Here is a 24608-nt window from a genome sequence, read left to right as displayed (position 1 = left end):
CGGGTGTCTCCGATGTTGCTGCTGGGCCTGGGAATTATCTGGAGCTTTTGTTAACATGCCTGTTTGGATTCGGCAGGCACTTCTGGGGCGGGGCTGGCGGGGCGCGCGGGGCGCGCGGGAGTCTCGCCTTCCACCGGGCTCCCAGTGCTGCCGAGGCAGGGGCCGCAGCTTGCAAGGCCAGCCTTTCTTTAAGGGCTTGAAAATCAAAGTCCTCCCCGCCGCTCTGGTCCCCTGCCTGTGCTCAGCACCTGTTGCCCGCGCGGTGAGAATAGCAGAGGTTCTCAGAGCGCCAGCCCCAGCCCTGGGCCAGCATCCCGGGCGACCCGGGCAAGCACACACTCCTTCAGGGTCACGGGCAGGTTACTGAGTCAAGACTGCCGGAGCCCGCCCTGGCGTCCCCCGCCCCTCCGCTTCCCCAGACCCGGGACTGATCTCGGGGCTGCTTAGGGATAACAAAGCCAGCAGCGGAGCGAGGCGAGACCGTTCCAAACCCGAGTTTTTCTTCTTTGGCAATCACCTAATTTTCAAAATGCGATTCACAGATTTGAAAAATCCCCCGAGTGTGGAAACAAACCGCTTTTCCTGAAAGATGATTAAAAGCAGACCCCGCCCCCACCCCCACTGGAAAATTAAATGAGCGGCCGCACTGAGGCCCCCCGCTCTCACGTGTAAAACATTTTAATAGAGGGCGGCGTGCGCGCGCGCGCATGCGTACGCGCCCGCAGCGCAGAATCTGGTTCTAATTACTTGTACTTTGGTTGAACTTTGGCGTTTCCTTTGACTTTCTCCCTAATGTATGTGAGCTGTGGGCCTTGCGATCCTGCAGTGCATCCACAGAAAAAGGTGGGGGGGGAGGGGGAAATCCAGACCGGCTGTCTTCGGTGCCAACAAAAATGAAACCCAACTGAATGTTTTGACCAAATGCAACACTTTTCGCTTCTCCCTTAATTAGCTGAAATGACTCCCTCCCACAGGGTCCCGGAGCTCGGGGCTCGAAATTCCCCGGGGGCCATGCAGGAAATGCCTTTTGCTTTACAATTCCTTTCTTTTTCTTTTAAGGCTCGGCTGCCCAGAGAGTGCATTAAAATACTGTCTTAATCATCGAAGGTTCTAGTAAAAAAGGCAAGACTTTCGTGACGCGGGATGCCTGCCCCGCCCGCGTCTAATCAGGCCCAAAGTAAAACCCTGAAGTCTGTCAACATGGCTTACCCAGCTGTAAATTAATTCTCACAAAGAAAAAAAAAAGAAAAGAAAAACAGTATACGGGGCCTTCTCTTAAAAATGTTATCTGCTGCTTAATCTAACCTTTAGAAGTATGCCAGGCATGTTAGGAATTGTGAAGGGAGCTATTGTTAGAAGCTTTCTGTGTGTTTAAATGACACTCAGGTGTGTCGTAACAACAAGGACATTTATACTGTTTTCTCAGGTGAGTTAAGTTATAAGCACCAAGTCCTCTTAACATGCAATAGCATTATTTTTTTTTTTTTTTAATTTTGGAGTGAATTAAACCTCCAGAGTTGTGACAGTGTTTTAAAAGCTGTGACACTTGGGAGTGCTGGCATTCTGCTTTTGTGCATAGTCTGATCAGTGGAGACTTCGTTTAGTTTGTTTTCGTTTTGTCTGCAAACAGCCTGAGTTTGCAGTCCTTCAGAGCTGTGCTTCTGGCAGTGCCAGCTTCAGCCCCTTGCCAGTCCTGGAAGAATGGGGCAGCGAGAGCAGATGTTTAGAAATTTGTCCAGCAATTTGACAGAGTAATTTTATGTCTAGAAAAAAATCGGGGTTTTTCCTCTTTTTAACTTGTAGCTTGTGTTTTGAGCATCTTTTCTGGAATTCCTTTTTTCTTGGAGATTTCATTTTGTATCTTTCCCCCCCTCGAGATTTGCTTTTATTAGTATCAATCTATGATGAAAACAACAAAAAAAGAAATTGTCCTTTACCATAGATAGTCTGAAAATCACTCATTTAAAGCAAAAGCCTTCCTCACCACCCCCCCCCCCCCCCCCCCCCCCCCCCACCCCCCGCCCCACCCCCAAGAAGCCTGCTGCTGATCATGGTCCAGACACACCTGGAGGAGAGTTAGTATGAAGGCAATCAAGACTTGTGAAGGCTTTTCTGCAAGGAAGGTGCCTCTAGCTTTGTTTGCCCGAGTGACAGCCTCCTTTGCGTGGAGGGAACAGAGAGATTTAGAATATGGGCTAGAAGCTTCTGTTAATGCAGGTGTGGACTGGCTGTCTCCTTTGGCAGCCTGGAGAAGGCCCCTGGGCACCTCTGGTGGTGACTCTGCTCTGGGCAGGGGCCCGTGGAGCCAAACATCCACCTTGCCTGAGCACAGAAGTTCCTGCCTTGGCGGTTCCCTGACAGCCGGGCTGGTGTGCAGTTTGGATGCGGCCCTGGAGGCTGCTGTTGTCGGGGAGGCAGCCACCAGCCAAAACTGAACAGGACACTAGGTAAGCAGGGAAATAAAGAAAAAGCAGGTCCAGATGAGTCCTCAAAGGCTGCTTTTCCCCAAACTGAAGTTGCCACAGGATGGCTGGAGTGCCGTTGTTTTATTGGATGACACCAGCCTCTTTTCTCCCCCCGGGGAAGTCTAAAAACTGCATTCTTCGGCCTGCCTGACATCGCTGAATGAGGTAATACAGGACACGTTGTCTGCTGAGCCTGCAGAGTTTTTGAGCAAAAATTTTATCATTCCATAGACTGATTGTGCTTGCTCGGAATAAGGAACAGAATGTTTGAGGCCTCTCAAGGGCATTTGATGAATCTAACTCTCATTTAAAGGGACTAATAGATTATTGATTTAAGCAGGATGACAGGGAGCAGATCAATGGCCAGGCACTCTGTAGCTGTCTTAAACACCAGAACTGAAGGGAGCTGTGGGCTGCCCACCTGGCCTGTTCCCCGCTGTCTTCATCGGGGTGGAAATAAACGGGGGACACGGGGAGGAGGAGCGCCAATAAAACTTGGCCAAAGTTATGTTTTTGCTGTTACGGAAGAGGCCAGAGATTGCCTTGAAGTTCACATCCGCTTTTATATTGATGCCATATCCTCGTTGTAATTCTGGAGCTCGTGTTGGCTTGTTTGCTAAAAGCCGGCTTGGGCAGTCTCACGGCACCACTGAGATTTTTCTTTTTTTGCTTCGAATTGTTCTCAGTGTCGTGGGCCACACGGAAGAAGTGAGAGACCAGCGATTATCCAGTTGGGGGGGAAGTTTGACTACATACAGTCAGTTAATTCTTTAGCACCAATGGGAAATTTTTTCCAAAGATCATTGTTTCTTGTGACGTATTGAGTCTTTCCTATTTATGTTTGTGTGGGATGCACGCATGGCACGGGTAAGATTCACATGGCAAAACCGCAGCAGAATCAATTCATTCTTCAAAACAGCCTGGTCATCTCCGGGAAGACTCCCACGATTTTTCTGCGCTGCATAAGGCGTATAAAGCCTTCTCTGCCCACTCCAGTGTTCTTGCCTGGAGAATCTCAGGGACAGGGGAGCCTGGTGGGCTGCCGTCCATGGGGTCGCACAGAGTCGGACACGACTGAAGCGACTTAGCCGCAGCAGCAGCCCTCTTTGATATGTCATTTCTCCGTGGTTCCCAAACTGCTGCAATTTGGATTCACCTGGGAATATTTTTTAAAAAGTGCTGATGCCTGGCTCCCACTCCCAGGCATTCTGGCGTAATCGGTCATAGATACAGCCTAAGCATTAGGAAGTTTTAAAGCTCCCCAGGTAATTCTAATATGCAGCCAAGTTTGAGAACCAGTGTATTCTATTTCTAATTGTTAGTTTACTCTATATTGGGCCAAACTTGTCAGGGCTAAGGGATTACACCATGTACCGTCCGTAGCATATAACATACTCTTGGCATGTTACAGCCGCTCAGGGATTTAAACAAACACATGAGCATCCGTTGTACAAATATGGGAAAGTTCATAGCACTGCTGGTGAAATCACCACAGCCTTAGGAGAAGTCCACAGCGTTCACTATTGATTGCTTCCAAATAGAACATTTTCATCTGTACAACTGTTCAGAAAAAGTCTTCTGATTCTGTCTTTGGTTATAAGTGACTCTCCTCCACTGGAAAGGCTTTTACTGGCCTTTTATAACATGTCTCAGGATTTTGAGGCCTCTCCCCTTTCAGATGCTTTGCCAAAGTTGCTTGGGATTAGATTGCCTGCAGTTCTGTTTCCTCTCTTTGGGAGGGAGGGATGCTGGACGCTCTCAACACATGAATTCGAAGCGGCGTATTTATGGAAATTACACCCACTTCTAAAATTTAGGAGGCAGCTCTGACAGCTGAGTCCAGCCCTAACAGGACTCTATTTACAACTTTGCTAAACCAGCCAGATTAGCTGTTCTACATGAGCCAGTGGGACGTTAAAATACACTCTCCCCACCCTGCACGCAACTCAGGACTAACCCTGGTGGTGATGACCCAGCTTGGGCCCTGGAGGGGAACTAAAGACACACAGATAAAACCAATCAGAAAGTTCTAGGAGGCATTTAGGGGCAGACTCACATTGATACCTAGGAGTGTAAGTTGACACAGCCGTTCTGGAAATAACAAAATAACTATACCTTTCGAATTAATGATTCTACTGAGATTTTATCCTAAGGACATACTCAGAGATGTGCTGAGATTAGCTACAAAGATACTCATCATGATGGAATGTTTTATGGGAAAGAATATTTATTGACAAGGAAACAAACTCATGACAGTAAGTTAAACAAAGTTGCAAACAGAATCTACACTATAATTCCACTTTTTAAAATAAACGAAAAACATTTACATTCACGGTAAAATGTTTTGAAGGACAGATGCCGAGATAACAGTAATTTTCTCTGAGTGAAAGGATTGTGGGTAATTCTGTATGGGTTTGTTTTCTTTTTTTTTTTTTTTTCAGGGCTCCAGAAGCTTTTAATTTTTTAACTTCTCTGAAATCAGGCTGTGTCTCACAAGCACTCATGGATCATAATTTAATTGGCAGTACTCTTTCTTAACTGATAATGTAGAATAACTATGCATTTTATAATCAAGGGTAACTCAGGATAACAACAGCAGTAGCAGTATCTTGGGTTTTTTAAAAGTTGAAATATAGTTCATGTCCAATATTGTATAAGTTACAGATGTACACTGCAGTGATTCACAATTTTTAAAGTTTATGTTCCATAAAATATTAGCTCTGTTCCCCATGTTGTATCCTCATTTTTGTTGTTTTTAGTCCTTGTTGTTCGGTTGCTAAGACGTGTGATTCTTTGTGACCCCATGGACTGTACCCCTCCAGAGTCCCCTGTTCATGGGATTTCCCAGGCAAGAATCCTGGAGTGGGTTGCCATTTCCTTTTCCAGGGGATCTTTCCTAATCCTGAGATCAAGCCTGCGTCTCCTGAGTTGCAGGTTGATTCTTTACCCCTGAGCCACCAGGGAAGCTCCTTGTATCCTTGCAGCTTATTTGGTATTGTTCCCCTAGATTTTTAGCAAACAGTGCTATATCATTTTGTACTGTTTTCTTGTTGATGCTATGATGACTCATTTGCTTTCGATGAAGCTGATGAGCTTAGTGTGAGGCATCCTTTTGTATCTGTAGTTTGATAGCTGATCTGATGAGCTTTTGTGACATCTTAAATGTGGATTGTGCTGCGATTGTGCCAAGCTACCCAGGAAAGACAATACTAGATTTATCTACTAGACCTGCGCAGCTCTAATGAATTCATTCCAAGATTCTTCTGAATTATGAAAATACTATAATTATAGTTGATTCTCTTCCAAAGGGATAATTAATTACTTTTAAAGGAAGCAAATGAGTATTTGAAAGCTATTTGGTTTCTAATTTTACCATTTAACAACTTAGAGGGGCATTTGGGGCTTGGAATGAAGACAAAGAAGGAAAATTGGAAAAGCTCGTGTATTAATTCATTGAATATTTATCGATTACCCACCTGTGATGTGCCAGAACCTCTTCTGGGCCTGGAGCAGAGTTATAAACATTCCATCTAAGTTCCTTGGTTTCCCGAGACCCATACTTGTGGGGTAGCACAAGCAGAATATAAAATGGTGTGCACGGACATTCTAAATTTAGACACTAGTTGGGTTTTATAGAAAATAAAATGAGATACAGTGACCAGGAGTGGGAAGGGGCCTTTTATTCAGAAAACCCATCTGTGAGGAGCTGACATTTGCTCTAAGATGTAGGAGAGAAGAGGCTCGAGACGTATGAAGGTCTCGGAAGTTCCAGAAACGGAGAACGCTTAGCGTGATGCCCATAACACTGACACCGGAGCTTGGCCTGCTCAAGGGACAGAACAGACACCATGTGTTCAGAGTCAGTCAGGGAGGAAACTCATTGCATCCGATGACATCGCTAAGGCGCCATATCAGGAGGAGCCTTCCTGAACACTTAGCAAGGAGTTTGCTGTCCTCGGTGACTGCTGGAGGGCTTCGGGCAGGTTCGGCAGAGGGTTGGTTTTAACTCTGGAGCAGCTATCTGACTGGGTGTTTGCAGAATGGGCCTGAGGCTAGAAGAGAGCGGGCCGGGAGGCCGGTGCAGAGGCTTCTGCAGCAGCTGAGGTGGGAGATGCTGGCAATCGCTAGGCTAGCCTGACGGCAGGATCCCGGACAGGAATGGATGAGCAGTACGTGTAGGCTGGAGAGCCGACTTGCTGAAAGTTGGGCTACAAGACAATCCAGTCAGTAGAATAGCTGGCCTGGGAGATGACGAACGGTGAAACAACTGGGAGTTTAATACTTGGAGAAATATACTGAATATTGTGAAGTGGTTGGACCCTGGAAGATTCTGGAACATTATTTGACCACTTTCAGTCACTCTTTCCCCTACTTCCATCATCATTTATGAGCAGTTTTGCCTGTAATAGAAACAGAACCACATCTTGCTTTGATTTGGAGCATAAATCTGGGGGGTGGGGATGGGAGAATATTGGGAGTTGAAGTTCTGTCAAGTTTGTATTTCTCATGGATTTGGGATGGTTAGATAATGAGATGGGGGTCCCCTGTTGGTTAATCTAGAATAAGAGCAGCATCCATCTGAGCCGTTATTAATGCAGTACCGTGCTCTTCAAGCATTACTTGTCCATTCAGTCACCCGGCGGTTTGGTTCAGATGCGAATCTGGCTCCACAGTGGCTCAGTGGTCAAGAGTCCACCTGCCAGTGCGGGAGACAGGAGATACAGGTTTGATCCCTGGTCTGGGAATATCCCCTGGAGGAGGAAATGGTGACCCACTCCCGTATTCTTGCCTGGGAGACCCCATGGACAGAGGAGCCTGGCGGGCTGCAGTCCAGGGGTTGCAAAGAGCCAGGCACAGCTGAGCACACACTGACTCCACGGGCTTGAGCTGGACCCTGATGACCACAGTTTCTAATCAGCTCTGATGCAGTGCTGATCTGCTGGTCTAAGGGGGACCCTGAATAGCAAAGATCTCACCCCCATTGCTCTTCGTCATGCTCAGCTCTGGCCCCGTGCTGAAGACCCTCCCCATTGTTGGATGGCTGTCGGGGGCATTTTCTCCCTTTGCCCTAAGGAGACTGTCTTTTGGTTAAGTCACTGCAGGGCCAAGCAGGTCATCCCTGAGACCCCTAAATACACTGGAAGCTGGCGGAACTGGAGTCGAAAGAGCCCTGGGTGTGCCGTGTGAGCATCTGACTCTCTGTCCTGGCTCCACCATGGCCCTGTTGGTTTTGGATGAATCACTGCGCTCCTCTGAGTTTCTGTTTCTCTTGAGGGTAAACGGTGATAACATGACCTCCCTCCCGGTGCGGAAGCGTTCTGCCAATGAGAGACATGCAGGATTGCTTTGTGAACTGCAAAGACCCATGGTAGAGGTAGCTCCCCCTGCAGTGCCCACCCTGACAGCTGGCCCTGTGGGCCTGTCCTGGCGATGTTGTAGCTGAACTGGGAGCGGAGGCCTGTGAACCCACTGGGGGGAAAGTCATGAACTGAAACATCTTTTCTCCCTTTTCTTCCCCTCTGCATCTCTGCCACAGCGATTGAGACCCAGAGCACCAGCTCCGAGGAACTGGTCCCAAGCCCCCCATCTCCGCTTCCGCCGCCCCGCGTGTACAAGCCCTGCTTCGTCTGCCAGGACAAGTCGTCGGGCTACCACTATGGGGTCAGCGCCTGCGAGGGGTGTAAGGTGAGTGCCAGCTGCAGGTCTGGGACACCTTGACATCTGTCCCGGCCTCTCCAATCAGTCTGGTGGTCTGGGCTGTGTTTGATGGTTTCATTTCTTCCTTATATAGCTCATTAGTTAAAAATGCAGAAACTTCTCCAGATGACTGATGGAAGCCAAATGTTCCAGGGCCCTTAAAATAACCCGTAGCAGTTCTTTTCAGGTAACAAGAGCCTTTTGAAGGCGTCCTGAAAAGCATCACCCTATTTCTCTTTAGAACATGCCGTCTGGTGTCTTTGTAGTTTTATTTTATTTTTAAATATGACTGACAGTCCCCTGAATCAACTTGCAGAGAATCCAAGGTTGAAATTGGGATTTATCTTCTGGCTGTTTCCTCAGCCCTGTGGCCTTTGAATTACAGTTTGATTTTCAGCCTGTAGGGACTCGCTACTGTGTATGGGTCATAAATTCAGGGGAGCTGGATTTAAAATTCCAGGCTACGGAGTCGTGGAGGCTGAACATGTGTCAGAGACTCTATGGCTGCTTTGAATCAAACTAGACAGTCGTAATCGAGTCCAACAGGCTTAATTGAGTGAAAGAGCGTCTTAGTTTTTTTTAAAGAGAGAAGAGAGACAAAGAATGACTTCATAGGCAGATCCAACTCACCCACAGTCTTTCAAAGGCTTTGTGTCTGTCTTGAAGCCCTTCGCTAGATACACGGCTTAATTTCTGTTCTCACCGGTGGCAGTTCAGGTGTGTTGTTTAATGTGGAAAATTACAGCCTCCCAGCCCCTCACTCCCCACCCCGCAGCTCCCCAGGTGCTCCAGGGCATTTTATCTTTGGCTGATGACGGTGGGTACTTACTGTGTGCTCGGGGTCTGTGACAAACCATCCTGAAATGGCGTGGCTTTGAGACCACAGCCTTTTCTTTGGTTTGCAACTCATGGGCCAGTGCTCTGGACCAAGTTCTGGGGGGTCCGCGTGGTCCTGGCTGTGCTCCACGTGGACAGGATCAGCTGCAGGTTAGCCGGCTGGCTCTGCTTCTGAGGGTGCTGTCTGTTAGGGGGTGAGGGCCTCTCTTCCCGATGGGCTGGCCCCGGTTATTCCCACGGGCAGGGTTCCAGAGGAGGGCACCAGGCTGCTCAAGGCCTCCGGAGGCCCAGAGGTGGCAGGCTCTGGCTCCTGACACGTTCTGGTGTTGGCCAGAGCAGGTCAGAAGCCCAGCCTGTTAACGCAAGAGGTGGGAACATAAACTGCCTCTCAGCCCAAGGAACGGCCAAGACAGAAGATGAGAGGCGGGAGCGCAGGGGCAGGACCGATGGGGTCCTCGTGCACTGTGTCTGCCACACTGCGTGTCTGCTGGCCTGGGAACACGTGGTGGGGGACCCGAGACCCTCACCGCAGCTGTGGCTCAAGCCACAGCCAGCCACCAGAAGAGCCACATGAGCAAACACCCAAGCGTCAGCCCTGCAAAGAGATTAGGTGACTTTTCCTTCCTTCTCAAGTCATTTGAATAAGCATGTATTCCTTTAAAGGGTGAGGCCCGCTTGGGGAAATTCATTATAGCCTGAGGGACATCTCTTTCTCTGGGATCATGTTGGCGTGAAAGGAAGGCCACTTCCTCCTGTAGCCTTAGATAGATTGGGCAAGGTGGTGAGCATGGCGGCCAGCTGGCAGCTGGGTGGAAAGTGAAGCTTTCGTGCCCTCAAAGTACTGCTCATATCAGTAACCCCTCGCTGAACCTACTGAATTTACCCTGAGATTTGGGAAGGGTTCAGAGAACCCCAGTTCCTTCTGTCCACGTGTTGTGCAGTGCATAAATACATCATTTTCTAGTGCTCATTTGCAAGTTAAATGAAAGGACACTCCTTTATTTCAAAAAACTTTGTCATCTGAGGTCCAGAAACCTTCATAGGGGCTGTTGTAACTCCACTCACCTGCTCCCTTTCTGCCCTGGAAAAAGAAAAGAGCCAGCGTGTCGGCTCCTGCCAGATCCCAGGCCCTGCCCACGTGTTAAGCTATTTCACAATCTCCGAAGAACAAGCTGTTTTAATCAGCTCTTAGTCAGCTAGTTCTCTGACCTCCTGCACAGGATTCTGACTCTTTTTAGGAAAAACCCCAACAAAAACAAGACCTGGACCAGTACAAGCAACTTTGATGAGCTTGGAAAAGCTGTTCAGAGTCCTGCTGGGGTGTATCTTTTCAGGAAAGAACAGTAAGCCCACTAAGGTCAGGTGAGCTGGCCAGCCAGTTGTCCAGCTTAAGGATTAAGCCCACCATAGCTTTGGACTATGGGTGGGTCTCTGAAAGTGTGGGCCGCCTTGCCCCCTGATTGTTGAGAAAGACTGGTCTGCATTTTGGCTTGCTGGGAAGATATAGTGACAAAATTCATAGAACTGAAAAGCTTATGAAGCCAAAAGTATGATGTAATCACCAAAGGAAAAAATATATAACTTTAAAAAATGAAATAGAACTTTTGTTTCCATTTTAAAAATGACCAGTACAGTGCAGACTTTATTGTATTAAAAAAAAAAAAAGAACATTAAAATAACCAATGTTCTACTCTGGGAGAGAAACCCCTGTTAAACCTGTTATATGTACGTTGTTATTTTTGTTCTTGTTGTTGCTTTACCAGAATAGAATTTTATATTGTACACTGGTTTTGACTTTCTTTTTAAATTTAATCTTTCATGACCAAAATGTAAGCAACTGCATAGTTAATAAGGCTGTATCATTAATGTAGTGGTTTATGGTACATCACAGTTTATTTAATGAATCCCCTATTGTACAGCTGAGGTGTTCCTGGTGTTTCTCTACTATAAATAATGCTTTGGTAAGTAGCCTTCTTGTTTATCTCTGGTAACTTACTTAGGATAAATTAGTAGAGGTGGAATTTCTAGGTCAATGGCTCTGGAGATTTTTAAGGCTTAAACAAATTGCCAAAATGCCTTCTAAAAGACGTTTATCAGTGTAAGCTCTGTTAGGCTGATAGAGTTAATATTATTGAAGACTATTAGGACTCTCTCCCTTGTAATAATAAGGTAATGAGTTAAGAAACAACTTCTCAAACCACAATCTGGTTGTTTATAATGGGCCCCATGCCTGGTGCCGCTTCTGGCTACCAGCAGATCGACACCATGGCCCCCCACTGACCTGTAAGAGTGGGCCCACCCTTTGCCTGGAGATCAAAGATCGCACCTCTGGACTGGAAGCCCTTGCTCTAAAGTAGGATTCCCAAACTAGAACTCAATTTGCATCTTTAAGAAGGAGTATCCACAGTGACTCCGGCCTGTCGTGACCAGAGTGACCTTGTTGACTGTTGTTTCAGGGAGAGAACCGCTGTCTCCCTAGGGACCAGGTGGCAGTGTCGGCCTCAGAAGCTGATGAACGGGCCGTGGACTACCTCTGGGAACAGTCAGCAGCTGTGTGTTGACATGGCATCACCATGGCAACATAACCACTAGCTATCCCACAGGGATGTCCCGTTTAGGGGATTTCCAGCTAAGTGTTGGCAAATTTTTACAGGGGACAAAGGGTGCATAAAATTTTTACAGGGACCAAGAGTACATAAAATGAACATGTGGTGTATGTAGTTAGCTGAGGAGGTGTAACAGTATAAATCGGTAAAGCTGCTTTTCAGGTGTCTTTGAGAAACAGTTGCATTGCGCATAGCTAGAGTTTGTGTAAAGTTTTGACCTTTATTATATTTTATATTTCCATATTTGTAGCTTTCAAAGGGTGTGGCATCTACAGTGAGAATACCAGGATTTGAGTCCTAGCTAGGCTGCTTCCTAGTTTTCTGACCTTGGGCAAGCATCTGTAATTCTCTCTGCCTCTCCCTTTTCTCAGTTGGAAAAACAGAGCTAATAAGATCACCACCTTGTAATACTGTTGTGAATATAACATGAGTTACTGTGAAGCATGTGCTTGGCACATCGTAAGCGGTTTATATGCTTAGTTATTGTTTGCAGTGCCATTAACGTATTCTGGTGACTTTAGCACACAGTCCTGTAACATCGGTTAACATCTTAGTGTTCTTTCTTGTAATGTTCTTTCAGAAACTCCCTATTCCCTTGTACGCAAGGAGACACTGCCTCTTTACGTCAAGACTTAGCTTAAGACCTAGCCAGTACTGGGCACCTCCGCTGATTATGCTAGGATGGGAGTTGGCACACTGGTTCTGTAAAGACGAGACGGTAAATATTTTAGGCTTCAGAGCCCATATGCTTTCTGTTACAGCTACTCAACTCGGCCACTGTTGCGTGAAGGGACCCGCAGACAATATGTAAATGAATGGGCTTGGCTATGTTCCAATAAAACTTTATTTACAAAAACAGGCAGTAGACCATGTTTGGCCCCTGGGCCTAGTTTCCTGATCCCTGCAAAAGTAGACGGTGATACATCGTATCTTGCATGTGTGCCTAGTCGCTCAGTCGTGTCTGACTTTGTGGACTGCAGCCCACCAGGCTCCTCTGCCTGTGGGATTCTATAGGCAACAATACTGGAGTGGGTTGCCATGCCCTCCTCCAAGGGATCTTCCCACCCCAGGGACTGAATCCCTGTTTCTTATGTCTCCTGCATTGGCAGGCAGGTTCTTTACCACCAGCACCGCCTGGGAAGCCCATCCAGTTTCTAAAACTCAGGAGCTGATGCCCAAAGCATTCATGCCAAAGGCGGCATCAGCTCTTTCTGGTGGACTGTGGGCCTAAGACAGCTGCGTCCCTCTCCTGCCTGCCCGGTGTCCATGGCAACAGCTTCAGGACCACTCTCCCTATCTGTTCCTCCACCTCCTTGTCACCCAGAGCCAGAGATGAGCAGTTTCCTTATAAGTCAGCTACTTCCAGAAACACCTGGTTTACTTTGGAGACGCTTATGGGATATATTTTATAATCCGTTGTTGCCCACTCACTCGGTCATCTCCAGCTCTTTACGACCCCATGGACTGCAGCACGGCGGGCTTGCCTGTCCTTCACTATGTTTCAGAGTTTGCTCAAAGTCATGTCCATTAAGTGGGTGATGTCATCCAACCATCTCATCCTCTGTCGCCCCCTTCTCCTCCTCCCCTCAATCTTTCCCAGCATCGGGTCTTTTCCAGTGAGTTGGCTCTTCATATCAGTACATCAAAGTATTAGAGATTCAGCTTCAATATCAGTTCTTCCAATGCATATTCAGTGCTGATTTCCTTTGGGATTAACTGGTTTGGTCTCGTCTCAAGGGACTCTCAAGAGTCTTCTCTAGCACCACAGTTAGAAAGCATCAATTCTTCCGCGTTCAGCCTTCTTTATGGTCCGACTCTCAGCATCTGTACATGACTCCTGGAAAAACCGTAGCTTTGATTATACAGACCTTTGTTGGCAAAGTAATGTCTCTGCTTTTTAATATGCTGTCTAGGTTTGTCATAACTTTTCTTCAAGGAGTAAGTGTCTGAATTTCATGGCTGCACTCACTATCCACAGTGATTATGGAGCCCAATAAAATAAAGTCTGCCACTGTTATCTATTTGCCATGAAGGGATAGGAACAGGTGCCATAATCTAATTTATTAAATGCTGAGTTTTAAACGAGCCTTTTCACTCTCCTCTTTCACCTTTATCAAGAGGCTCTTTAGTTCCTCCTCACTTTCTGCCATTGGACTGGTATCATCTACGTGTCTGAGGTTATTGATGTTTCTCCCAGCAGTCTTGATTGCAGCTTGTGCTTCATCCAGTCTGACATTTCACATGCTGTACTCTGCAGGGAAGTTGAATAAGCTGAGTGACAATATACAACTTTGATGTACTCCTTTCCCAATTGTGAACCAGTCCAAGAACAGGACTGGTTCGTGACCTGCATACAGGTTTCTCAGGAGACAGGTAAGTTGGTCTGGTATTCCCATCTCTTGAAGAATTTTCCACAGTTTATTGTGATCTACACAGTTAAAGGCTTTAGCATAGTCAGTGAAGCAGAATTAGATGTTTTTCTGGAATTCTCTGGCTTTTTCGATGATCCAGCAGATGTTGGCAGTTTGATCTGTGGTTCCTCTGCCTTATCTAAATCCAGCTTGTACATCTGGAAGTTCTGAGTTCACATAGTGTTGAAGCGTAGGTTGAAGGTTTTTGAGCATTACTTTGCTAGCATGTGAAATGAGCACAATTGTGTGGTAGTTTGAACATTCGTTGGCATTGCCCTTCTTTGGGATTGGAATGAAAACTGACCTTTTCCAGTCCTGTGGCCACTGCTGAGTTTTCCTAATTTGATGGCATATTGAATGCAGCACTTTCACAGCATCATCTTTTAGGATTTGAAATAGTTCAACTGGAATTCCATCCCCTCCACCATATTTGTTCCTAGTGGTGCTTCCTAAGGCCCACTTGACTTCACACTCCAGAATGTATGACTCTAGGTGAGTGACTACACTGCTGTGGTTATCCGGGTCTTTAAGACCCTTTTTTTGTGTAGTTCTTCTGTGTATTCTTGCTCCCTCTTCTTCTGCTTCTGTTAGGTCCTTGCCATTCCTATCCTGTATTGAGCCTATCTTTGCGTGAAATGTTCCCTTGTTATTTCCAGTTTTCTTGAACAGAGCTCTAGTCTCTCCCATTCTATTGTTTTCCTCAATTTTTTTTTTGCATCATTCACTGAGGAAGGCTTCCTTATCTCTCCTTGCTATTGTCTGGAACTCTGCATTCAGTTGGGTGGATCTTTCCCTTCTCCTTTGCCTTTCGCTTCTCTTCTTTCTCAGCTATTTGTCAGGCCTCCTCAGACAGCCACTTCGCCTTCTTGCATTTCTTTCTCTGTGGATAGGTTTGGTCACCGCCTCCTGTACAGTGTTACGAACCACCATCCGTAGTTGTTCAGGTAGGCATTCTGTCTACTAGATCTAATCCCTTGATCTTTTGTATCAGTTAACTTTTCCTGCCTAACAAAAAGCCTTAATGCTTTTGCCTTAAAACAAAAGACATTTCCGATTGGTTACGATTCTCTGCAGGTCTTCTTGCCTGGGCTAGCTTGGCTTGGGCCAGCTGATGCTACACAGTCAGGACCTTGACAGTGTGACTGGCTGCTGCCCTGTGAGCCCAGCCTGCCCTCCTTCGTGTGGTGTGGACAGGCTCCCGTCAGTAAGAGGACAGCACCACTGTGCACACCTCTGGCTACGTCACATTTGCTCTTGTCCCTCCCACTGCCCAGGTGTGGTTATGCCATCATTCAATGGACGGAGAAATGGACACCACCCCTTATGGGGACACGTGGCCAAGTCACTCACTCAGCAAAAGGTGAGGATGCCGGAGCTGATGTGTGATCACACACCTCCTTCTGTTGTGCCCTGGTATCATGTGGAATTAGTCCCCCAAAACTGTATTCCAGGGTAGCTGTGCTGGGCCCCATGGATACAGAGTGAGCGTGACAGACGGGCTCCTCCTGGAACAGGAGGACACAGGCGAACAGTTTGGAGTTGGAAGAAATGATGGTCTGGTAAAGAGGAGTGGAGTGGAACCTGGGTCGATGGGAGATCGGGGCTTCCCAGGTGGCCCGAGTGGTCAGGAATGTGCCTGCCAGTGCAGGAGACGTGAGAGACACGGGTTCGATCCCTGGGTCAGGAAGATCCCCCACAGAAGGCAATGGTAACCCCCTCCAGTATTCTTGCCTGGGAAATCCCATGGACAGAGGAGCCTGGTGGGCTGCAGTCCATGGGGTCGCAAAGAGTCGGACACAACTGAAGCGACTCAGCACGTGGGTGAGAGCTCAGGGCTGAGAAGGAGTCTACTGTGTAACGGGGACAGTGTTTTAGGTCAGAAACTGAACTTGGACTCTAGGGTCATTTCTTCCTTGCTTTCTGGTGCCCCCTAACCTGTCTCGGCTTCAACAGGTGTGTGAGATCCCCACGTTTGAACCCCAACCTACGCCCCAGTTGGTGCACTGATTTCTTGTTAGGCATAGCTTGTGTGGTGTGGGGGTCCCTGGTGTCTACAAGTCCAAGGTGAGTAGCGGGCAGGCAAGAACCTGCGCTCGCTGGATTCCTTCTCTTTAGCAGGCCTGGGAGCATCTTGTACTCCTGTTTCAGTTAATTCTCACGACAGCCCTGCGGCGGGTAGGCTCTGTGACCGCCGTGGTAACAGAGGGGAAAACTGAGGCTCAGAGAGGTTAAGGAACATGGCCAAGGTCACACAGCTGGACCTCAACCCCCGCCTGTGTGGAAAACAGCCGACCGCTTCAGCCACATTGAACCAGAGGATAGGAAGCCGTGGTGTGTTCTGTTCCAGAGTGTGGGGTTTCGTGGGGGCAGCAAATTAAAAAAACAGGTGGGTGTGTACGTCAAAAGAGCAACAACCCTGTCATCTCGGTCATCTCATAAAAGAAATGACACTTTTACGTTAGGAAGTAAAAGAAGAAAGGGCTTACGAGGCGGTCTTCTCCAAGGAGGGGCGGTGAACAGACGGGCCCCGCCCTGGGCAGCCTCCCAAGTGGTGTTCAGTCCGTGTTCCCTCCACTTCGCCCTCGATGGGTGGAAACTTCCCATCCCTGAGCCAGCGCCCAGCCCCACCAGAGCGGGGGTGAGGCTTCCAGGAGGCCCAGAGCCATGTCTGATCACGGTCACGCTGGCCGCCTGCTATTTAAAGCAGCCTTGAAGAGGGTAAACTCCGCTAGCCCCCTGGGTCCCTCGGGGCTCATTTCATCCATTTTCTCATCTGCCTTTGTTTTCCTCGCCTCTGAAGAAGGAGGCTCTCATCTCCAGAATGGCCTTCGGCCACTCCACTGGTTTGGGTTGTGTTTTTTCTTTTTTTTTCCTGGCAGACAGCAAGTAGTGTGTGCAGTCACAGAGAGTTTTGCAATCAGGAAGATGGATGTCTGCACTTAATTTTAGAACTTCTATTAAATATTATAAACACACTTAGTTATTTTATTTGACCAGGGCCATTTAAGATGACATTGGTGTGTTGTTGTTGTTTTTAATCGACATCGATAAACATGAGCATTATGCTCTGTTTGGAAACCATTCCGGGCTTTGCCTGTCCTTCACAGTTGCTTCTGCTGAAGGGTTTGTTGCAAGGGTCCGGTCCCAAGAACAGTGTAACTCACTCAAGGCAATAATGAGAGACGGGACAATGTCTGCACGCTGTCGCAGCTAAAGCTGCATTATGAAGCTACCGTCAAGTTCGTTATTTCAGTCCTTGAGCCACTAACTAGGTCCCCTCATAGATCCAAAGAACTTTTCTTTATAAAACTGGTCAAGAATGGAGAATTTATTCTCTCACTGATCAGTCATTTACTAAACACCTTCCGTGAGACAGGCTCTAGGTAGAAAAGTGAAAGGTTTTATGGGTTTTGTTCCCAGTGTTCAGCGCATATCCGGAACGGGGCAGTTCAGTACTAGGCATAGAGTAGATATTTCCTGACCGAGATGATGAGTGCGCCAGCAAGGAGGGAGCTGGGTGTTTTCCAGGCTGTGACACGTGTGGGCTCGGGGCTCGCTGGGTGCAGAGGAGACCCGTGTCCCTCCAGCACTTCCCAGGAGGGCTTCAGAGAAGAGATGGCATGACCACAGGCTGTGTGAGCACTTCCCAGATGAGGACAGGGGCGGCAGTGTTCCAGGCAGAAGCTGAAGACTAGTGCGAAAGCAAGGGAACCTGGAATAGCCTGTGGAGAATTACGTGGAAAAGTGGAAATGCATCCATTCTGTTAGGGCTTCCGCATGGTGCTAGCAGTAAAGAACCTGCCTGCCAGGCAGGAGACATAAGAGACGCGGGTTCGATCCCTGGGTCGGGAAGATCCCCTGGAGGAGGGCCTGGCAACCCACTGCAGTCTTCTTGCCTGGAGAACCCCATGGACAGAGGAGCCTGGTGGGCCACTGTCCATAGGGTCACAAGGAGCGGGACGTGTCTGAAGCGACTTAGCACACAAATATCCCTTCGGGTCTGGTTGGTCCTGCACAGCCCAGTGCAGGCATTCCAGGGTCAGCAAACGTTAAAGGGGCTCAGAAGGACCCATGGTCCGTCTCCTCAGGACAGCCCTGCCCTTCTCAGTCACATGTTCTGTGGTTCTCCTTTGTAGCGCTTGACCCCGTTGTAACTAACTTAATTTCTTTGAATTAATTCTTGTTGGGGCATAGTTGATTTACGATGATACGTTAGCTTCAGGCGTGCAGTGAAGTGAATCAGTTGTGCGTAGACTAATGTCCACTCTTTCTTAGATTCTCTCCCATGTAGGTTCCTACAGAATGTTGGGTACAGTTCCCTGCGCTACGCAGTAGGCTCTCATTACTTCCTTGCTTTGCACATAGTAGTCGGTATATGTCAGTCCCAGACTCCCCGCCCCTCCTCCCGCTTGATGCCCATTAGTCTGTTTTCCAGACCTGCGACTCTGTCTCTGTTTCATAAAGACGCTCACTTGGACTGTATTGTAGCCTCCGCACGGAAGTGGCATCGTATGGTATTTGTCCTGCTCTGTCTGATCTGCTTCACTTACTCTGATCACCTCTAGGTCCGTCCATGTTGCTGCAGATGGCATTGTTTCCATCTTTTTCGTGGCCCGGTGATGTAGTTAACCTTGTGTGTTTGCTGCCCGGCTCTTCTGTCTCACCATAAGCCTCAGGAAGGCCAGGCCTGGTGTTGCATCCGAACATTACTACCAGGGCATCGCGTAGGGCCCTGCACACAGTGGGGCCCAAAGGAAGTAGTGTTTTAAATCAGGAATCAGATATAATTGTATAGTAATGAATATAGTAATAAGTGACAGGTAATAAATCAGATTAAATGGCATGGTAATGCCCATAAGTGGTATCATTATATGTATTCTAATTGTATAACAAATTGCATCGGAACATATTGGGTTTGTGATGATATATTCATAAACATTTTTACAAAATTTATTAACAGGATGAAGCCTTGGGTGGCCAAAATCCAGCTTATTTGCTGCCTTTCACTTCAAGGTTCATACTTCACTGAAAAAGATACATTCTTTTTGATATCTTTAAGCAAACTCTTAAGAATTAGCAACTGGAACTTAAAAACACTGTGAGCTCTTAGTGCTTTAAAGAAAATAAAAATCTCGACATCTAGAATCTACCTCTATCTAGAAACATCTTGACAGATGAAATGACAATCTGGCTATTGCTAGCTTTAGTTCCTACAGGAGAAAACACTTTTCTTCTTCTCTTCTGCTGGACAAATGTTGTTCTAAATTGAGAAATCATTTTGGATTGAAAAAGCAGGAAAAGCCTGTCTTTTTTTTTCCACGTCTGATGTAGGAATAAACAGGAAGTGGAGGGTGAATTCTGAATTCGCCTACAATCCTATATTATTTTTTTGTCAGGTCAGCTGAGTGAGAATAGTTTATTTCATTTGGTAGTTTTAAGTGGTTTGTAAGTTTTTTAATGGTTACCAAGTTCATAAATGCTTGTTTAAATTACTTTGCTTGTCTGTTGTTTAAAAATATCTAGAACACTCTCATTTGCTGTTTTTGTTAAGTAAGCCTCAAGTCTAGTTCTTGGTAAAGCTTTCTCCCCTTGTCATACAGCAGAGAAGGAAGCTCCTGGGTTTGTAGTTAACCTGTTGACTTGGGGATGCCTTGCTCCCCAAGTGATGTTACGAGTGTATGTGTTTCAAGAAGTTTGTCAATTTAAAAAAATAGCAAAAAATCAATACCATTTTTGACTTAAACCAAGTGTGGGACCCCAGGGAGGGGGTGGTTAACTAAGTTACTTATACAAAATTCCTAGAGACCATTATCCAAAATGAATTGTGACAATCTATTACAGTTTCACCGAACGACATGGAGACTGTATTTTTGTCAGAGAAATAAAAGCATACGTCTGGGGTTTCCTGAGAGGTGATTGAAATTATGACCGAACATCACTTCTATTGAAATAGATTTTATACCATCAGAGGTTATGATTTTAGTGACTTTGGGGGAGATGAGTCGTTCAGATGTCTCTCCAAACCTTTTACTGGAGAGGTTGAATAGGGAGCTTCCAATTCTGTATTTGCTGCTCCTGCATGGACTCTAAGGAGCATGAGGAACGGAATCACCTGGAAGGGCACTCCTGGTTCGCTCTTTAGAGTTTATTCTATATAGGAGTGCGGTTAGTTCCAGTTTTGCGTTAGTTTCTGGTGTGCAGCGAAGGGATTCGGTTCTATTTGTGCCTGCATCCGTTCTTTTTCAGACTCATTTCCCGCATAGGTTATTCTAGAATGTTGGGCAGAGGCCCCTGTGCTCTACAGTAGGTCCCTGTTGGTTGCTGTTTTGTACAGTGAAGAGTGTGTACGTGTCAATCCCAAACTCCTGATTTCTCTGCCCCTGCTTCCCTTTGGTAACGAGGGTGTGCCTGTGTTGCCAGCCCCTGGACGCTCTTCCCAAGGGCAGGGCTGTACATCCCTGGTCTTCTCTCTCCAGACAGTTGCCTTTCTCCTCACCTGCATACCTGTGTTAAGTTACAGAAACAGGAAAACTATCTTATATTTGTATTGCCTCTAAGTTTTTCTAAAGCACTTCCGCTTTATGCAATTAAATTCAGCTGAGCTTTGCTGCTGCTGGGGGAGGGTGGGAGTAGGGGAGGGGAGAAACAACCCTCCAAAATGTGTCCTCTCTGGTACAGAATTTCCTTGGCAAGTAGCTGTTCGGGGCGTGTGTCCCGGCTGGTCCCTGCTCTTGTGCACAGAGATTAGGAAGGCAGGCCGCTTCCTGTGTGGCATCCACCAGGCCCTTTGCTGCCTCTGGTTCTAACCAGAGGCTGAGAGGGAGAGCACAGAGGTGGGCAAAGCCAGGCCGGGGGGGCACGGAGCAGGCCAGGTCCCAGTCTTAGCATCAGAGCAGCTGTGGGAGGTGGAGCCTGGCCGTGAGATTGGGGACCGACCGGCTGTCCGCAATAGGAAGGTGTGAAAGTGATAGTCACTCGGTCACATCCGACTCTTTGTGACCCCGTGGACTGTAGCCCATCAGGCTCCTCTGTCCATGGGGTTCTCCAAGCAAGTGGGTAGCCATTCCCTTCTCCAGGGGATCTTCCTGACCTAGGAATCGAACCCGGATCTCCTGCACTGCAGGCAGGTTCTTTACCGTCTGAGCCTCCAGCAATAGGAAAGCAATAGTGAATTTAGCAGAGAGCTGAGAGTCCCTGCCTGAGGTTTTATTTGCTCCTCATAAAAATTAGAGGAGTAGGTGGGGGAGGGTTTTTTTTTTTCCTTCCATTTCACAGGTGAGAAAATGCACCAGGTTCTACAATGCACGTCCCGGATTTAGAATTTGATGCTGCTCCTGACATGGTTACTGTGGAAACCAGCGTGGATACATTGTACAGTTATTCACTTAATTCTCCCTGATGGTGTCAAAATCTTTTCACAGTTGGCGATTCTGAACATCTTCATTTCCTGGTATCTTCTGTTTTGACATACAGAGAGGCTGGGAAGGCCTTTATCAGGGGCTCTAGCCCAGCATCAGCCCACAAGACAGAAATCACACGTAGCCAGAATGACCCCCGAAAATCCCTCCGGCATGCAGACGGCTGGAGACTGACATATGTCTCCCATTAAGACGACAAAGCCACCTCTTCCTCCAGCTCTGGAAGCAGATCGCTAGCCCTTCCGCAGAGCCACAGACGAGATAGCTGTTTTCCGTTTTCATGTTGTACCAAAAATACGTGTCCTTAAGCACAGGAATTATACGAGTGCAACACAACACTCGTGTCCTGAAAATCACACATCTTTCTAGATATCTCCTTGTCTCTGAGTTTCTTTCATGACAGTAGTTTCCTTGGAACTGGCATTTCTCCTGTGCCTTTTACGAGCTGTATCTTTTTTTTTCTTTCTTTTATTTTTAGTTCAGTATTTTTCCACTTCAGAAAGGTGGCTAGCTGTGTCCAGTGGCTTAGCTCTGCCAGGATGGGGAGAAGTTTGTTCTCTGGACCCTAAACTCATCCCTGAAAAATATCTAGAAATGGGAATGAAGATCTTCGTGTATCTCCGCCACACAAGGCTTGCATTGTCTGGGGAGGAGGGAAGGCTGGGTTCTGGCAGCCTGGCCCCATCAGAGCCTTGTTCCTTGTTCCACGTTGAAAAGATGACATTCCTCTGCTCGCAGCGGCCTGCCCGGGTGTCTGGCACCAGTTCTGTGGCCGGCACTGTCGCCCGGGGCATTTTTGTTTGGGTTGGTTTTGTTTTATTCCCGAAGCAGCGCAGTGCAGGCTGCGTGAGCGTCCAAGGTAGAGCTGTTTCTGCAGAGCTGTTTGTCAGGCTCGTCTGCGCGGTCAAGGTGGCCCGCCTGCCAGCGCGGTTGCTTCCCGTCCACTGGTGTCAGAAGGCGAGAAGGCGCGTACAGTGAATTTAACTCATTAGCTTGTTTTCAAGTGTTGCTGCGGCAGCCCTCGGGGCTTTATTGCGGCCCCCTCCTCCCTCTCAGGATTTCACGTAATGCTCCCTTTATAACAGAGATCAGTGGATTTGCAAAGTAAATATTCCAATCAGAAAAAGCAAAATCTTCAGTGACCCTATCTGTTCTGTTTCTATGGAGACTTTTTACAGAAAAAGCCTGGGGAGGGGTGGGGTGGAAATCCTTTATACTGGCTGCAGGTTTGAAGTGGAACATGTTACATGTACTTCTTAGGGTCTGTGAGCCTTAAAATAATGAACGATGGAAAAACTCTGAGGTAGGTCAGCAAGGGAGGGAAAACTTTGGTCTTACAAAGGATTTTCATGGGTAAACAAATTTGGAGAAACTAGAATGATCAAACAACTCGAATTCTCCTCCATGCTTTTGAGTCTGAAAATAGCAGCATTCTCTGTAACACAGCACCACCATTCATACAGGCTGGAAAGTCCCCCAAATCATGAAAATTATCCTGATTAGTCAAACCCCACAGAGGTCATCTGACTGCTCCTGAGGGAAATGAGAATCTCAGTGTGGATCCCGCTTCTGTATTTCATACTCGGATTTGTCTGCTGTATCTGGGGTCTCGGGCAACGCGGACACACTTTCAGCCAAGAAATGCTTTTGAAAGCTGCTGTCCTTGTTTCCATTACTCCTCATTAGCCTCAAGAATGAGTCTCAGAATCTTAGAATTTTGAGGGGGGCATTTGGGACATTTATCAGTTTCAGGGGCATGTCCCGCTGTGTTCGATGCTCCTTTAGCTGGTTGGTCCCCTAAATGAGACCACGTATGGACCCAAGACCCCACGAGATAGTGCTTGATGGCTTCTCTTCCATTTGAATGCAAGTATATCAAGTTTACGCTCTCATCAAAAACACTATGCTAAAATGCTTGAACAGCTTTCAGTCCTGTTCATTGAATGGCAACAGAAAAAGTGTGGCAGGCATTAGTGCAACGGGAAAGGGCATGAGAGATTGATCCACTGCTTCCGGTTATTTTTCCCTGAAATGGAATTCAATGTAAACTTCCTCACCCATTGGTATTTTTGGTCTTAAATTATTCCCTGAATCAATAAGAGTTAGGTGAATTCCCTGAATCAATAAGAGTTAAATATTCTGTTTAAATGAGTTTTTGGCTAATTCTCTTGACCACAAATTTGAGCCTCATGGATCTATCATAGTAGATAGTATAGATATAGTATTTATTTCTGTAAATATTTGTGGCCTGTAGGTTCTACACAGAATTATGAATTATGGCAAAGCCTAAAAGGGCAGATTGCCACCACTGGATACATTCGGATTTGAACCCAAATAATGAAGTCATGTCGTTGCTCTCCCTACACCCGTGTGTGGGATGTTTGCAGCGGATTAACGTCATGGACCCAGTGGTTTAAGAAGCCTAAAAGAGTGTTCTTTAGTTAATAAATCTAGGCAGATATTTCTTTTCTGCTTGGCTATTCTCCATCCATTCTATTCTTCATCAGCCCTGGGCCTGAGAAATGTGTTCCTGGGGCTTCCCTGGTGGTCCAGGGGTTAGGACTGTCAGCCTTCGACACAGCATCATAGGTTCCATTGCTGCTGCTCGGGAAACTAAGATCCCGCGCGCCACATGGTACAGCAAATTAAAAAGAGAAAGGAAATATTCCTGCTGTCCTCAAGGCACACTGTTAGAAATGAGACCTCTGGGGGGAAGATGAGAGTGGTGGCCTCCAAGGAGCTCACTGTGCAGCTCTCAGGCCCCAGGGGGTGGGCTGCATCAGTGACTCGAGGCGCACCCCCGCGTCAGAGGGGGAAACTGACCGCAAGTGACCTGTAAGGATTTTAGCACCTTATTTTAGGATATCAAGGCGGAAGTTCCTACAAAGGAATATAAAAGTAATGTAAATAAGATGGAAGAAAAAGATGAACATACATGTTGGAGACTTTGTACCTTCGCAACTCCTGTTTCCTCTCCCTCAAGCCTCCTGGGAGCAGGAGAAAGTGTGGGTCCACATGGTTCTAAGGCCCTGCGGGGCGCAGGCCACCTCTCTGCTCCCACCCGCAGCACGATTCATTGCCCAAAGCGGTTCGTGTGGCCCTGCCTCATCCAGGGGAATGAAACGCAGTCTTACTGTGTGTCTGGGAGAATTGCTAGTGTTTACCCTATGGTTG

At 47.2% G+C, this 24608-nt stretch overlaps 1 protein-coding gene across 7 annotated transcripts in view; it reads left to right on the top strand.

Annotated features, from left to right (window-relative positions):
- Positions 1 to 24608, top strand: part of RARB (retinoic acid receptor beta) — an 869358-nt gene that overhangs the window by 712348 nt on the left and 132402 nt on the right. For 5 of the 7 annotated variants that reach the window (XM_042241494.2, XM_060407106.1, XM_027962678.3 and 2 more), the window contains one exon: positions 8002 to 8150. In XM_042241494.2, coding sequence (XP_042097428.1) covers positions 8002 to 8150 — 149 coding nt within the window. Of the gene's footprint in view, positions 1 to 2333; positions 2631 to 8001; positions 8151 to 24608 lie in introns of those variants that run through there. The other 2 variants (XM_042241496.2, XM_042241495.2) reach the window with 2 other exon arrangements.

Source organism: Ovis aries, chromosome 26 (assembly GCF_016772045.2).
Source record: "Ovis aries strain OAR_USU_Benz2616 breed Rambouillet chromosome 26, ARS-UI_Ramb_v3.0, whole genome shotgun sequence".
NCBI lineage: Eukaryota > Metazoa > Chordata > Mammalia > Artiodactyla > Bovidae > Ovis > Ovis aries.
Note: the sequence above shows the minus strand (reverse complement) of the source record. Positions and strands in the feature narration are given on the sequence as shown.